Source organism: Rhodotorula graminis (genome assembly GCF_001329695.1).
Source record: "Rhodotorula graminis WP1 unplaced genomic scaffold RHOBAscaffold_7, whole genome shotgun sequence".
NCBI lineage: Eukaryota > Fungi > Basidiomycota > Microbotryomycetes > Sporidiobolales > Sporidiobolaceae > Rhodotorula > Rhodotorula graminis.
The window spans coordinates 1,086,431-1,101,212 of NW_017264934.1; the positions used below are offsets into that span (position 1 = coordinate 1,086,431).

A 14,782-nucleotide genomic window follows, 5' to 3' on the forward strand; every position below is an offset into this window, starting at 1 on the left:
GCCGCCCTCGCCGACTCACAGGTCCATCGACGTCGGGTTGGCGTCGTCGCGATTCATGATGCGGTGGTACTGCGGGCGAGGAGACGGGCGCGTGAGCTCGACGTCGGCGCGGGACGAGAGAAGGAGGGGGAAAGAGGAGGCGCACCTCGAGCAGGAGCCGGTACATGAAGATTTCCATGTCGACCCATCGCCTGCAGGGAGGAGGTACGCCGTCAGTCTCGAGGAGAGCGGGAGAGGTCGCGCGAGAGAGAGAGAGAGAGGAGGGCGCACCAGTGCGTCTCGGCCCACTTCTTGCCCGCCGTCGCAATCTCCTTGGCGAGCGCGTCGTGCCCTCCCTGCCCATGCTCGTCGCCGAGGAAGAAGGCCATGATCGGGTACAGGTCCGAGTAGTCGGTCTGGACGGGTACGTAGCTGCGCAGGGACGGCATGATCGACGAGGTCAGTCGTGTTCGGCGAGGTCGGGCGAGGGTTGGAGAGAGAGAGAGAGCGAGACGCACTGGACCCAGGGCTGGATCATGTCCTGGTACCACTCGGGGAAGATCGTCGACTTGAGGACGAGCGAGTTGGTGCTCATGAGCCTGTGCGCGAGGGTAGGTGCGGGTCAGGCCCGTCCTCGCGACGAAGACGACGACGACGACAAGGAGGCGCGAGAGAGCGAGAGACGCACCTGTGGAACCGACCGCTCCACCCGTTGCCGTCGACGTCGAGCATGTACTTGTACTCGTTCTGCTCGTCGGGCCCCATCCACCCGCTCCAGTTGAACTCCTTCTCGAACGCGTCGCACACGGCCGGGTCGTCGCACTGCCTCGGCCGGTCGAGGAACTCAAAGTCAAAGTACCGCAGCGCGAGCGCCTTGTTGCGGCCCGTGAGCTCCTTGACCGGGCCGAGGTCGGTCGCCGTGTCGTCGGGCGCGTACGGGACCGTCACCTTGCCCTTGGCGAACGGCACTGCGGAAGAAGGCTCGTCAGGTCGACGTCCTGCATCGAGGCGAGAGAAGGAGGGACGCACGTCGACAGAGCCTCGGGCGCTGGCTCCACTTGCGGAAGTGCTCGATGTTGAGGTTGGCGCCCGTCGTCGAGCCTCGCCAGACGAGCTTGTTGTGCTTCTTGTCCTCCCATTCGGGGTCAATCCCGAGCGCGTAGTCGTACTGGTCGACCGGCGGGATGAGGAAGTCGGTGTGGAGCGACGTGATGGTCGAGACGAAGATCGGGTAGATGAGGCCGGGTCGGGGGCCGGGCCTGCAGGCGAGGGACGCCGCACGGTCAGGACCGCTCGTCGAGGACCGACAATGCGAGAGAGAGAGAGAGAGAGAGAGGGACGCACCAAGCCGTAAAGCCGTGGATGAGCTGGTTCTCGGGGTGGTTGCACAGGTCCATGGCCGGGACGTGGTCCTTGATGAAGCTGCGGGTCCTCGGCGGCGCATACACGTCGCCCGACGCCATGCGGTCGTCGTACGACGGGACGTTGCGAAGCGGCGAGTCGGGCGGGCAGATGCGCGCCCAGCCGTCCCATTTCCAGTCGTCGCGATAGTCGTCGGCCTCCTCGTCGGACAACACTGCGCGAGGGAAGAGCCTCAGTTCCGCATTCAACTGAGGACCGAGACGCTTAAGGAGAGAGAGAGGAGGGACGCACAGACGCCCTCGCGCGCAGCCTTGCGGTGCACCTCCTTCGACTCGCCGCTCATCGTGCCCCACGGCACGTCGTGGCCGGTAAAGGTGACGTTCATGTCGGGCAGGAGCTTGGCGATGCCGCGCAGGAGCTTGAGCATCTGGTCGGGCCGCTCGTTGGCGCTCTTCATCGGGCCGTGCGCCTCGAGGTGCTTGCCGTGCCGCTTGACCTCGACCGTGAACGTCTTGTCCTGCGACGGCGGGGCGAGACGATGGTGAGCTCGTCGTACGACGTCGAGCGGGGAGAGAGAGTAGGACGCACGGTGATCCAAAAGTCGTCGTCGAACTGGATCTTGTCGTGGCGGGCGACCATGGTCGACGGGCGCACGGCGAGGTACAGCTCGACGCGGTCCATCATGGCGTCAAACTCGTCGACCATGACGAACTTGTGCTTCTGCGCGTACTCGAACCACTTGTCGAACCCTTGAGGCGGGCGGCGCTTGTACCGCCGCTCGTACTCGTCGACGGCCTGCTCGAGCGTCTTGCTCTGCCGCGCGACCTTGGCGTCCCACTCGCGCCGGGCACGCTGCACGAGGTAGTGGATCGCGTGCGGCTGGTTCTCGACGTCGGCGGGAGGCTGCGGCTTGGCGCCCGGGCGAGTCTGGGCGCGGTAGGCCGGGTAGAACAGGTGGCCGAAGCGCTCGCTGAACCGCAGGCCGTCGAACGGGGAGCGCTTGACGCCCGACTTGCCCGACACGCCGTCGCACTCGTCGCGCCAGGGAAACAGGAGGCACAGGCGGCTCTGGTCGCCCTTGACCTCGATCGGCGACAGCTCGAGCGCGTCCTCGCGGTCGGCGTCGTCCTCGCGGCCCATGACGTCGCGCCCGAACCCGCCTGCGGGCATGAAGCGCGCCGCACCTCGACTGCTGCTCGAGTTGGCGACGAGGAACACGACGCCGCTCGAGGCGAGGACGAGGACGACGACGGCGAGCGCCTTGCGCCAGCGGCCGCGCAGGCGGAGGAGGGCGCCTGGCCCGGCGCTCGCGAGGCCGGCGAGGTTGGACGTGCGGATCGAGACACGCCTTGACGAGGTGCCGCCGAGTGCTGGCGAGCCAGAGAGGAGGGGCGAGCTGCCGAAAGCCGACGACGAGGTCGAGGGAGATGAGGAGAAGGGCGACGAGCCGGTCGACGGGACGCTGGCGTAGTACTGGCCGAACTGGGCTGTGAGCCGCGGGCTCGACATCTGGCCAGCAGATGCGCGCTCTGGTGCGGTGGGTGAGGAGGACGAGGAGCAGAGCGAGGATCGTCTCTCGGCTCCGCACTCTCTCGACAACTCTCGACGACGGGGCGATCGCAAAAGAGGCCGGTCTGCAAGCTCGTGCGGCTGGTTGCTCGGGTCCGTCCCGCATGCCCTCGGTCGTGCGCTGCTCTCGAACTCGCTCGTCGACCGCGGTGCGGGACCGGCACTCTCGCTCGTCCCGGCTCAAGCCCCTTCCGCCTCTGGCAGTCGCACCGAGATCGTCCACGGGAAAGAAAGACCACACAGCCCGTTACACACGGACGCTTACTACAGGCGGTCGCGGCGAGGCGAGGCGAGAGAGCGAGAGGAGGGGTCCGGGTGGAGGAGGAGAGGCGGGCGGTCGAGTCGGGTCGAGGTGTAGGCGCGGGAGGTGGACGAGTGAGGGTGCAGAAGTCAGCGACACGATCCTGATACGTGTCGGCGAGGCCGAGAGACACCCAGGGCGAGGAAAGAGGGACGCACAGCCTTCATCTCGGCGTCCTCCGACTTGGCACCGGTCGTCGACTTGCGCTGCGAGAGGGGACAACAGCGAGTCAGTCGCCTGCACGAGCGAGACCCTGTGCACCGCCTGAGCGGACACAGGCCGAAAGAGGGCGAAAGAGAGAGCCGGGACGGACCTGGAGAAGCGCCTTGCGGTCCTTGTCCATCTTGACCTTGGTGATGACGACGTTGGACGGGTTGACGGGGATGGGGACGGTGGCGCCGTTGCCCTTGTCGCGCGAGACACCCTCGACGAAGACACGGAAGTGCTTGCGGTTCGAGGTGTTGATGCGGCCCTCGCGGCCCTTGTAGGTGCCGCGGACGATCTGCGACGACGGGGCGAGGGTGCTCGTCAGGACACCGCGCTCGCTCGTGGCCTCCGAGAGAGACGAGAGGAGACGCACCTTGACCTCGTCATCCTTGCGGATGGGAAGCGAGCGAACCTGTGGACGCGAGAGCAAGGGTCAGCCCGGCTGCTCCTGCCCCACCGACCTCCCTCGCGACGCCGTGTCCCGCCCGAACGCCTCGCCCACCTCGTGCGACTCGAACCGAGAGCGTGCGACTCACGCCGTGCTCCGCGCGAAGCTCCTTCGAGAGGGGCGCCGACATGATCTTGCGGCGGACCGACGAAGGGGCACCGAAGTGCGCCTTGTGGGCCTTACGGGCGGAGATGGAAACGACTGGTGGGCGTAGTGTCGAGCATGAGGGGTAGGTCGAAGGTGCAGGCGGGTCACCGAGCGGTGGTGGGCGGGTGAGAGGACAGGCGGTGCGGGTCGAAGGCGGCGGTGAGGAGGGGGAGGGGGGACAACGAGGTCAGTATGGCGTCCTGTCGCGACGAGACTCGCACTCGCGAGGCCCTGCACGCTCTAGCGCCCTCTCTGCGCCCACCGCGCGCGCCCTCGAGCGGGTCCGCGGCCGCGCTCGCGTGCGCTGCGCCCGGACCTGCATGCGGCCGCCTCGCCCGCCACGACCTCGCTCTCGCGCCCCAGGCGCGTCCATCTCGCCGTGCGGGTCGGAGCCGGGTGCGGCGTGTCGGGAGCGCTCGAGCGCACTAGCGCGAGGGGTGGTGCGGGAGTGCTGGTGCGGCGCAAACTCGGTCGATGGGGGAGGAGCTCACCACCGGCGGCCATTGTGCTGAGCTGTGTGAGGGGCGGGGGGAGAGTGAGCTGGGTGGCCTGGACAAGGTGTCGGTCCAGCTAGGCGGCAGCAGACTCACATGACAAGACGGGGAGAAAGCGAGGGTCGCGAGGCGAGCTCTCCGCCTCCTCCTCCTCCCAGCCGCTCCCTCTCTCCACCCTCGGCCCTCGCTCCACCGCTATGGATGCACCTACCGTAGCTAGCAAGGTTGAGCTGCACCCGCAACGAGGGTCCTCGCGGCGTCTCGGCTCGCCCGCTGGCCAGCTCGCGGCTCACCGCCGTCCTCATCTCGCTCGCGGCCTTGGGGCATGCGCTCGCCGAGCCCGACCTGGCGAGACGCCGCTCGAGCACACCTTGCCCAGGACAAGGGCTCTAGCGCCATCGGGACCTGCGCTGCGACCCTCGTGCTTCGAGCGCAGTCTTCGCCCTCCTCGCTCCGCTTTCCTCGCTCGCTCTGCGGCTATCGCTACGGTCACGCTTCCGATACTGGCCTCGCACGAGATATCGCGACCTCCTCGCGAGCATCGCTGTCGCCCTGTGCACCTCATCGAGGCGTCGACTCGCCTTTTCCGCGACGAGCTGCACGGCAATCCCACCCTCGAACCCGCACCCACCGCGCCCCGTCCTCCTCCAGCCTGCATCTCAGCACTCTCACGAGCGCGTATACTCACGCCCTCGTCATCCCCGGAGCGCCTCGCCGCTCGCCCCGGCGCCCGTCGTCGAGCTGGCTCAGCAGGTCGTCCGGGCGACGAGACGCTGTCGAGGAGCTGGGACACCTCTCAAACTTCTCGCAACGAACCTGCTCGCTTCTGCGCAGCCGACGAGCCGTCTGCCCACGCGGGCTCGAGCCAGGCCGCTCTGTGCCGCCGAGCGCGAGAGAGCGCAAGGGCGAGGGGAGCAGGAGACACGCAGCGGCGCGAGAGGGTGACCGAGACGCGCCACCGACGTATCCGAGCAATCGGTGGAGCGGTCTGCCCCGGTCAAAGGGTGGGAAGCGCTCGTAGAGAGCGTTGAACCGAGAGCGAGAGCGGCATTTCGCGTGGGCGGCGCGAGAGCGAGAGGCGTCTTCCCAGGGCGGGGCGAGGGCGCGAGCGCAAGCTCTCACATCCCCGCTACCGACGAGGATGCTTAGACAGCGGGCTTTGCGCCTGACGACAACGGCAAGCTCTCGAATCGAGCAGCGCAGACGGCGGAGAGGCGCAGTCTGAATCAGAATCAGCGCTCGAGCCCCTCTCGCAGCCTCGCTCGCGCTCGCCCCGCTCTCACAGCTCGCTCGCTCTCTATGAGACTGCTGTGAGCGGGGCTCAGCGACGGACCTGACTGTCATCCGCTGCGAGTAGAACGCGCTGGCTCGCAGAAAATGCCGCTCTCGCAGGCGTTCTCGTGCGTCCAAGGCACTGAATCTCTCGTTGCACTCGAGCTAGAACGCCCCACCCTCCTCCAACTTCTTCCTCAGTGCCCTCCTCAACGCCTTGGCCCACGTCGGCGGCATGCCCTTGAGCGCCTCGCCGTCCTCCCCAACCTGGTCCTTGACGAGCTCGCCGAGAAGGTCGTCGAGGTCGTCAGGCGACGAGGCGATGTCGAGGAGCTCGTCGGCGAGGGTGAGGTCGATCGACGGGTGGTGGAAGAGGGCGAGGTGCTTGACGAAGGCGAAGGGAGAGGGGAGGGAGAAGAGGAGGTGGGCGAGGGAGGAGGGGTCCGAGGGCGACGGCTGCGCGAGGAATACGAGGCCAGGGCTCGTAAGTGACGCGCACACGTTGCCGAGAGCTCAGAAAGAGAGAGCTGGGCGCACCTTGACCGGGTTGAGGGCGGGCTTGACGTCGTCGTCCTCGTCGTCCTCGTTGAGAAGGTCGATCACCTCGAGCTGGTCGTCGACCTCAGCGACGAGCGACCTGCTCTCCTGCCGCCGCTCCGCTCCTGCCGACACCGACACCGACCGTGAACGCTCGGCCTGGGAGCGGGTGGGCGTGCGCGAGGCGGATCGCTCTGCTGCTGCCGAGGCGAGGACGGGACCGGCGGCGAGGTTGATGTCGGCTTGCCCGGTCGTGGAAGAGAGGGCGATGCGGCCTGGCTCGGGCGATGAGCCCTGCACCTGCGAGGGGATGACGAGGTCGGCTCACTCCCGCTCGAGAATGAGAAAGGCAGAGAGAGAGGGGACGCACCTCCTCCTCGCCCTCGTCCTCGTCCTCGTCCTGCATTTCCTCCTCCGACACAGCCCGGCCCTTGCCCTTGTCGACGTGTCGAGGTTGGTCGTGCGACTCGGTCTCGATCGGGGTGGTGGAACGCGCGGCGGCGTCGTCGTCGGCCGAGGCGGTGAAGGAGGTCTGTGCGGCGGAAGGGGAGGGCGAGGGCGCTTTGTCGGGCTCGTCGCCAGTCGCAGAGATGGTGTAAGGAGCGACGTCGGCGGCGTCGGCGGCGTCGGCGGCTTGTGCCGGCGAGACGTGAGCCGCCGAGCCTTGCTGAGCCGAGCGAGGTCGCGAAAGGGTCGGGTCGAGGAGGGCGAGCTGCGGACGAGGAGTGCGGACTCGGGTTAGGTGACCGTACGCGAAGGTGCGGCTCGCGAAGAGTGAAAGAGGAAGAGCAGGGCGGACCTTGATGCGCTTCTTCGGCGGCTCAGGCGACGCCGCGTCCCCGTCCCGCTCCCTGCTCGGCCCGCCGGGCTCGTCCTCGCCGCTCGCCGCTCCTGCCCCTGCCGCCTCGGCCGACATGCGCCCATCCTCAGGAGGCTCGTTTGCGCGCTCGCGCTCGTCCACGGGCGGCGCAGCCTGGCGAGCGGCTCGTGCGGCCTCGGCCTCGCACACTGTGAGAAAAGCATGCTGGGGGGGAAAACGGCTTCAGTTCCATGCATGATGAACATGCGAGAGCGAAAGAATGCGCGACGCACGTCGCCGGCATCGAAAAGCCATTTGTTCTTGTTGGCCTTGCGGACGACAACTTCCGACGCGTGTGGCGGGAAGAAGCATTTGACGTCCGAGAGGATCTGCTTCTGCCGCACGACGTGCTTGCGCATGGCGACAACGTTCGGCGGGCCGGGCACCTGGCCCAGGCAGCCGAACATGTTGCGCGCCCTGCGGAGCTCCTTGAGCGCGGCTCTCTTGGCGTCGGCGAGGTACTCCTCGTAGTTGTAGAAGCGCCGCCCATGCCCGAAGATCTGCCCGGTACACTGCGAGTGTGCCGACTTTGACGACACGACCTTGGCGTAGAGCGGAAGCGGGTTTCGAAGCTTCCAGTCGACCGACAGCTCGTACGCGCAGTTGTCGCGACGGCACCAGAACGCCCGACGCTCGTAATTGCCGTCGAACGACGTCTTCATGCCGACCCTGCCGCGTGTCCATGGCCCTGGACGAGACCCACGTGGTCAGCGAGGGTGCGGGCAACGAGGCGAAGTGGGAGAAGGTCACGCACAAGTTTGGGCCTCGACGACGCGGAACATGCAGAAGCCACCGTCCCATGCTGGCAAGCGGTCGCCGACGGCGAGGCTGCTGGCGACGTCGTCGAGCGTGCGAGGAGGCGAGTTGGGCATGGTGCTGGAGCGGCGGCGAGCGAGGGCGAGCGGGCGTAGTGCGCAGCGGCAGGCGATAGCTGAAGCTTGTGCGAGTGGCTGGGTGACGCAGGTTGGTATTGCAGTGCCGCCGTCGTCGTGTGAGAGCAAGAGGGAGATGAGGCGGGGAGGCTGGTGCCAAACTCCGAAAGGTCGCGAGCGGCTCCTCTCGCTCTCTCTGCGCAGCTCGCTTACCTGCGGTCGAGCGCTCACTTTGAGCACGAGGCAAAGCCGAGTCGGTGCCGCCCGAGAGCGTCGTCGAGGACGCTCATCTCTCGGCTGCTCTTAGCTCTCGACTCGCGGCGACGACGACGAGAGGGTCTATGCGAGTGGGTTACAGCGTACCGCGACGACGAAAGGACGAAGAAGGGAGAGCGAGGCGAAACTAAGTACGGGCGAGGGCGAGGGCGAGGTGGAAGGAGGACGAGGAGAGAGGAGGAGGTACAGCGGGCGCGGTGGACGAGCGACGAGGTGGGACGGGCTCAGAAGATGACTGTGGGCATCAAGGCGAGCGTCAGTGACACGCTCGTCTCTTCAAGGCGGACGCTCGCCATCGAGGACGGGCGGCGCCAGAAAGAGAGAGAGAGAGAGCGACCGACGCACCGTCCTCGTCCCGCTCGTTGAGCAAGTCCCCTCCTCCCTCCTCGTCTCCTCCGCCCGCAGCAGCACCCGAGCCGTACTTGGCCTCCTCGTCGGCGGCCCGCTTGGCCGCGTCCTCCTTCTCCCTCGCCGCGTTGTCGCGCTTCTTCTTTGACTGGATCTTCTTGAGGCGGAAGAACTCCTCGCGGTCCATCTCGTCGAGCCTGCGGGTGCGTCGAGGCGAGGTCGATCGAGTCGGTCGTCAGGCCGAGGAGAGAGGGAGAGAGAGAGGGGGGCGGCGCACTCGGAGTTGATGTACGAGATGGTGTTCTCGAGCCGAGGGATGACGACGTGCTCGAGCGCGTTTACGCGGCGGTTGGTCATCTTGATGACCTCGTCGAGGATGACGAACGCCGTCTGTGTACGTCGAGGGGCGGGCGACGAGGTCAGGACTGGCCTCGAGGCGAGCCGCACGGGCCGGGGGAGGAGGGAGAGAGCGAGGGGCGCACCTGGAGCGACGCGAGCTCGACGAGCGTCTCGACAGCTTTGGCGAACGTCTCGCGGCAGCGCGTGATCTGCTGACCGCCGCGGCCGAGGCCGGTGAGGCCGAAAGCTGCAGAGCGGGAACGAGGTCGACAGTGCGGGCGAGGTCGAGGAGCGCGAGGTCGGGAAGGCGGCCAGGAAGGAGAGAGACGTGAGACGAGGAAAGGAAGGGGGGCGGATCAGTCAGGAGAGAGACGACGAGAGAGAGAGGAGGGAGAGGGACGGACCTGCTGCGCCTCCCGCCTGCGGGTCGCCTTGCGGGGTGCGGACGGCCTCAAAGGCGGGGAGGATGGTGCCCGATACGTTTTCTTGCTTTGCTTGAACGCGGAACGAGGCTTGTGCGACCGACTCCTGGATCATGTAGCTGATGTCGCCCGTGGCGTAGGTGACCTCTGCGAGCGAGAAGGCGGCGAGCTGCATGACGCGGCCCATCTTGCGCTTTGCGTCGTCGATCTTGCCGAGGATGGTGCGGAAGCGCTGCGGGTCGGTGGACGGTGTGGGTGAGCGTGTGCGCCCAGAGAAAGTGAGAGGTGGGGGAGGGGAGCGAGGGTGCGGACCTTGTTGAGGGCGTCTGATTTCTTCTTGAGGAGCGAGTGGCCGGTCTGGGCGCCTTTGAGGCGGGTCTTTGTGACGGTCAAGTTCATGCGGGTCGGGACTGGGTGCGGGAGGGGGGTCAGCGGGGGAGGAGGAGGCGGAGCGGGAGGAGGGGAGGGAGGAGGGGGGTTGAGGACGCACAGACATTCTCGCGTGCGCCCTTGCCACTCATGGCTGTGTCGAGGTGGCAGCTGCGGAGAGGTAGCGGGCTGGAGGGAGCGATGAGGATGGACGAGGCGGCGACGACGACGACGACCTCGAGTTGGTCTCGCTCCACCTCACAAAGCCCCGTGAGTACCCTTCGCGTGGTCAACACAGTCACATAGACTGACCCTTGCCTGCCACCCTTTCCCCCCTGCGCCCCTCGCCCTCTCGCTCGCCTCGCCCCCCTCCCCCTCCCCCTTCGCCTCGTCGTCGCGTCCTTGGCCTCTCGCTCCCTCGCCCCTGCGCCGACCGTCCCACTCGATCCCCGACCTGCGACCAGTGTCCACCATGTCGTGCGTCCCACTCTCCCACTTCGACGTCCCCTCCCCCCTCGTGCCCCTCATCGCCCACCCTCGTCGCCTCCCGCTGAACCCCTCTCGCCCCGATGGCCTCGTACACGTCCACAGCGGCTTCTTCAGCTCCATCTGGAACTACATGTTCGACGTCCTCGCCAGCTTTGGTCCGTCCCACCTCTCTCTCTCCTCTCTCTCTCGATCTCACTTCGTCCCGCCGACTGACCTCGCCGTCCTGCACTCCTCCACAGGCCTCGTCAACAAGGTCCGCCCGCCTATCCTCGCACGCTTCAAACTCGCACTGACCGCTCGACCGCACCCTCGCAGAACGCCAAGATCCTCTTCCTCGGTCTCGACAACGCCGGCAAGACGGTGCGTCCTTGCTCTCTCAGTCCCTCGTCGTATCGGCAGTACGCGCCGGGGCTCTCTCGCGAGCTCTGCGCGTGCTAGACCCCGATCACGCAGGCATCACAGCTCAGCGCGCTCACGCCGTCGTCAATCGCCCGCAGACCCTCTTGCACATGCTCAAGAACGACCGCCTCGCGACCCTCCAGCCGACCCTGCATCCGAGTCCGTCCCCTCGCTCTCTTTGGCGTCCATCGTTCACCGACGTTCCCGTACTGACGAGCCCTGTGGCGCACCGTGCAGCATCCGAGGAGCTCGCGATCGGCAACGTCAAGTTCACGACGTACGACCTCGGCGGTCACCAGCAGGGTGCGTCCGCCTTCCTCGCCACACCGGTCAGACCGATCTGCGACAGTCGCACGGCGTACTGACCTCGAGCGTTCACCCTGTCCCCGCACAGCGCGCCGCCTGTGGAAGGACTACTTCCCCGAGGTGGACGGCATCGTCTTCCTCGTCGACTCGCAGGACACGGAGCGCTTCCACGAGTCCAAGGCCGAGCTCGACGCGCTCCTCGCCATCGAGCAACTCAGCAAGGTGCCGTTCCTCATCCTCGGCAACAAGATTGACGCGCCCGGCGCCGTCAGCGAGCAGGACTTGAGGCAGGCGCTCGGCATGTACACCACGACGGGCAAGGTGCGTCACGCTCGCTCTCTTTCACTCTCGCGGTGTGTCGGTCGCGCGAGGCCCGCACGAATTCGGGCCGTCGCGCTCGCCGGCTGCCCAGATGAGAACGCGCACTGACCCCTTCTCTTGTCGCGCTCGCAGGGCAAGGTCCCCCTGACCGACATTCGCCCGATCGAGGTCTTCATGTGCTCGGTCGTCATGCGCCAGGGCTACGGAGAGGGTGCGTCCCTCGTTCTCTTATCTCTCTCCCGCCACTCGTCCTTTCCTTCCCTCCTGCGTATCGAACTTCGAGCCCCTCGTTCGACGTTCACTGACCTTCTGTCGTCCCACGACCCTGCAGGTTTCCGCTGGATCGCCCAGTACATGTAGATGCGCGCTCGAGCCCTCGTCTGCGCCCGTCCCCCCTCTCTCGAGACCTCCTCCCACCTCTTTCTCGTCCTCTCCCTCGTCCTCTCCCTCTCGCCGTCCTCACGACCCTCTTTCCCCCTCTTCGTTGGGTCCCACCCTCTTCTCTCCTCCTTCCCTCGTCCGTTCTCGTCCCCACCCTCTTGCACCACACCCCCCTCTCGCTCTCGCTCTCCGTCTTCGCCGGTTCGTCTTCCTCCGCCCACCCTCTCGTGAAAAGCATGTCTGTGCCCCGCCTCTTTGGTCTCTCGCGAGAGAACGAAAGAGAATGAGAGACGAGGCGAGAGCAAGAGAGCGCTCTCGTCTCTGACGGGAACGAGGCAAGAGAGAGGCAGAGAGAGGAACGACGGGCATGCACGGGTGGGCGACGAGCGAGGGCTGTACAGACACACAGAGGGGAGACATATCTTTGCTACTGACAGACGGGTAGATCGAGAGCTCGAGCGAGACGAGGGAGAGAGAGAGAGGGAGGGAGAGGGGTTCTAGCTGATGGCCCGAATCGACGGCTCGTCCTCTTCTTCCTCCTCCTCCTCGTCCTCCTGCCCCTTGTCCTCCTCGTTCGCCGCACTCGTCGACGCCGCCGACGCGCCGCCGCCCTCGCCCTCTGCCGCGAGCCGCGCAATCTCGAACGAGCTCGCCAGCTCGGGCAGCTCGACGGCGGCCCGTGCGCCGCCGCTCTCGAGGCTCGCCGCGCCAAAGTCGAGCTCGAGGAGGCGAGGAGGACTCGCAGTCGCGGTGGTAGAGGTCGAGGGTGGCGTCGAGGTCGAGGAAGAGGAGGGAGGAGGAGGGGGACGAGGAGGCAGGGCGCGCTCAGGCTCGGCGAGTGGGGCCGGCGTCGTCAAGCCGCTCGTGTCGTCCTCGGCGTCGGCCTCGAGGACGGCGCTCAGCGTCTTGGGGTCGGACGCTGACGCCGACGAGGCTGGAGGGGCTGGCGGTGCCCGGGCGCCGAGGCGGTCGCGAGGGCGCGTGCGGCGACGGGCCGCGAGCGACGCGGTCGAGGGGGACGAGCTCGCTGGGACGGCGGCAAACTGCGTGCACACAGAGAGAGTCAGGTCGTCGATCGGAGAAAGGAGAGGCAAGAGAGAGAGGGGACGCACACCCTCGCCCGTGAGACGAGCCATGAGCTCCTGCCCGCTCGCGAGCAGGTCGTCGAGCCCACCTCCTCCTGCGCCTCGCCTTGCCGCCTCGCCGCCGTCGCCTCCCGCAGCGAATGGCAAGGGCGACGGCGCGCCCCGGCCCGGGCTCGTCGGCGACGTGCCGAAGTCGACGCCCTCGCTCTCGGACCCCTCGCCCGCACTCGCACTCGGCACGACCGACGGCGCGCCCGCATCCGGCGCCGGGCCCGTCAAGGCGCCCTTGCGCCGCTTGTCGCGGCGGACGGCGCGAGGCGTGTTGAGCGTCTGCTCGCGCAGCGTCTTCATGTACTCCTCGACGAGCGAGTCGGACGTGGCGAGCCGAGCGGCCGCCGACGCCTCGAGCTCGGCTTTGCGAGCCTGTGTGCGCGCGAAGAGACAGAGTCAGTGATGCTCGGAGTGGGCGAGAAGGAGACGAGGGACTGGGACGCACAGCGGCTTGTGCGGCCTTGGCACGGGCCTCGTCGAGACGGCGGTTGTCCTCGCGAGCTTGCTGCGCACGGGCCGACGACGGCGTCAGTACGCGAGGCTTCTCGACAGAGAAAGGAAGAGAGAGAGAGAGAGGAGGGCGCACCTTGTACGACGTGACGAACGTCTTGAAGACGCTGAAGAACTCCTCGGTGCTCGTAATGCTCTTGACGTCCTCGCCGTACAGGGTCAACGCCTGCTGGTACGTGCCGTCGGCGAGCTGCAGCGTGTCCTTGAGCGCCGCGAGTCGCTCCTCGGCCTCGCGCCGGAAGCGGAACATGCGCCTCGGGAACCCGTCGTCCGGGTGGAGCGACGACAGGTCGCCAAAGTCGGCGTCGAGCAGGTTCTCGAGCGCCTTGTGCTGCTCGACAAAGTCGACGAGGCCGCTGCGGACGTGCTTGAGGTCGGCTGTGGGCGAGGGAAGACAACGCTCGGGCGGGTCAGGCACGTTCTCGAGAGATGGGAAGGGAGGAGAGAGGGCGAGGACGGACCCTTGAACGCCTCGGCAGGCTTGGCGAGCTCGTCGAGGAAGCGCTCCGTGTCGGGCATGGTCTGCGTCACCGTCTTGGCGAGGAAGTGCAGGAGCGTGCGGCTGCTCGACGCCGACGACTTGGTGTCGACGAGCTTGTTGATCGACGTCACCTTGAAGCCCTGGGCGTTGCCCTTGTGGCCCGACGCGTTGAGGAAGTTGCCGAGCATAAGGATGAGCTGCGTGTGTACGAGGGTGTCAGTCATCGGCCGGGTGAGGCGAGATGCGAGGGAGGGAGAGCGAGGGACGCACCTTGAGCAGCTCGGCAAAGTGAGGCGCCTCGAGGAGCGACTTGGCCGCCTCGTACACGCGCAGCGCCTCGTCCTCGAAGCGGACGATGTTCTCGAGGAACTTCTCGCGGTAGATCATGGCGCGCAGGCGAGGCTTGAGGCGGTCGATGCGCAGCAGCTCGACGAGGAGGCGGTCGGCCGGCGCGAGGAAGTCGAGCTCTTCTTGCGGCGTCGACTTGTACAGGTTGAGCTGCGCTTCTTGCTCGGGCGTCGGGAGGACCTTGAGGAGCTCGCCGAGGTACTCCTCGCCGAGGCCGTTGTCGTAGCGCAGGATGCGGCCCGCAGCGATCTTGACCTTGGTCAGGGCGTCGTCGTTGGCGTCGCCTGCGGGCTTGAGCGCGAGGATCTCTGCGGCGCGAGGAGGCGAGTCAGTTCCAGAACCTGTTGCCGTGACGAGGAGAGAGACGAGGGCGCACCGATGTTCTGGCGCTGGCGGACGTCGAGGCACGACGTCAGGTCGGCCTTCTTGCGCTCGACGGCGAGCTTGACCGTCTGCTTGGCCCGGAAGTCCTCCTCCATCGCGTCGAAGATGCCCTGCTGCCGGAGCAGGTCGGCGATCTGCGGGTCCTGCGCTGCGCCCTCGCGAGCCCAGATCGTCGACGCGAGCCCGTGCGGCGACACCTTGTCCCACTGGAACGTCTTGAGCTGGC

General features: G+C 67.1%; 4 protein-coding genes across 4 annotated transcripts; 1 reads left to right on the plus strand and 3 right to left on the minus strand.

Moving 5' to 3' along the window:
* Positions 1–15: 15 nt before the first annotated feature.
* On the minus strand, positions 16–4,517 carry RHOBADRAFT_44503 (glycosyltransferase family 90 protein; the record flags this gene model as incomplete). Its single annotated transcript, XM_018414423.1, has 14 exons — positions 16–69; positions 146–191; positions 271–411; positions 498–578; positions 668–947; positions 1,009–1,238; positions 1,324–1,555; positions 1,633–1,858; positions 1,930–2,850; positions 3,370–3,417; positions 3,525–3,713; positions 3,792–3,830; positions 3,955–4,067; positions 4,505–4,517. The coding sequence occupies 14 exons, from the start codon at positions 4,515–4,517 to the stop codon at positions 16–18; spliced, it is 2,613 nt and encodes an 870-aa protein (XP_018271035.1).
* A 1,396-nt stretch (positions 4,518–5,913) lies between these two features.
* On the minus strand, positions 5,914–8,047 carry RHOBADRAFT_53900 (uncharacterized protein; the record flags this gene model as incomplete). The annotated part of the gene is made up of 6 exons (XM_018417049.1): positions 5,914–6,235; positions 6,317–6,616; positions 6,687–7,028; positions 7,116–7,340; positions 7,409–7,863; positions 7,930–8,047. 6 exons carry the CDS (start codon positions 8,045–8,047, stop codon positions 5,945–5,947), a joined length of 1,731 nt encoding a protein of 576 aa, XP_018271036.1. The 3' UTR covers positions 5,914–5,944.
* A 500-nt stretch (positions 8,048–8,547) lies between these two features.
* Positions 8,548–9,953, minus strand: RHOBADRAFT_44505 (uncharacterized protein; the record flags this gene model as incomplete). Its single annotated transcript, XM_018414424.1, has 7 exons — positions 8,548–8,558; positions 8,669–8,868; positions 8,949–9,061; positions 9,154–9,257; positions 9,415–9,664; positions 9,745–9,842; positions 9,923–9,953. The coding sequence occupies 7 exons, from the start codon at positions 9,951–9,953 to the stop codon at positions 8,548–8,550; spliced, it is 807 nt and encodes a 268-aa protein (XP_018271037.1).
* A 312-nt stretch (positions 9,954–10,265) lies between these two features.
* On the plus strand, positions 10,266–11,950 carry RHOBADRAFT_66525 (small COPII coat GTPase). The gene is made up of 9 exons (XM_018418998.1): positions 10,266–10,278; positions 10,393–10,445; positions 10,530–10,543; positions 10,606–10,650; positions 10,788–10,848; positions 10,927–10,992; positions 11,084–11,316; positions 11,449–11,527; positions 11,648–11,950. Exons 1-9 carry the CDS (start codon positions 10,274–10,276, stop codon positions 11,674–11,676), a joined length of 585 nt encoding a protein of 194 aa, XP_018271038.1. The 5' UTR covers positions 10,266–10,273; the 3' UTR covers positions 11,677–11,950.
* The last annotated feature ends 2,832 nt before the right edge of the window (positions 11,951–14,782 follow it).

Coding starts and splice junctions, on each gene's coding strand:
- RHOBADRAFT_66525 (XM_018418998.1), top strand. Junction 10,849..10,926: donor CCAGCCGACCCTGCATCCGA/GTCCGTCCCCTC, acceptor CGCACCGTGCAG/CATCCGAGGAGCTCGCGATC. Junction 10,993..11,083: donor CCTCGGCGGTCACCAGCAGG/GTGCGTCCGCCT, acceptor GTCCCCGCACAG/CGCGCCGCCTGTGGAAGGAC.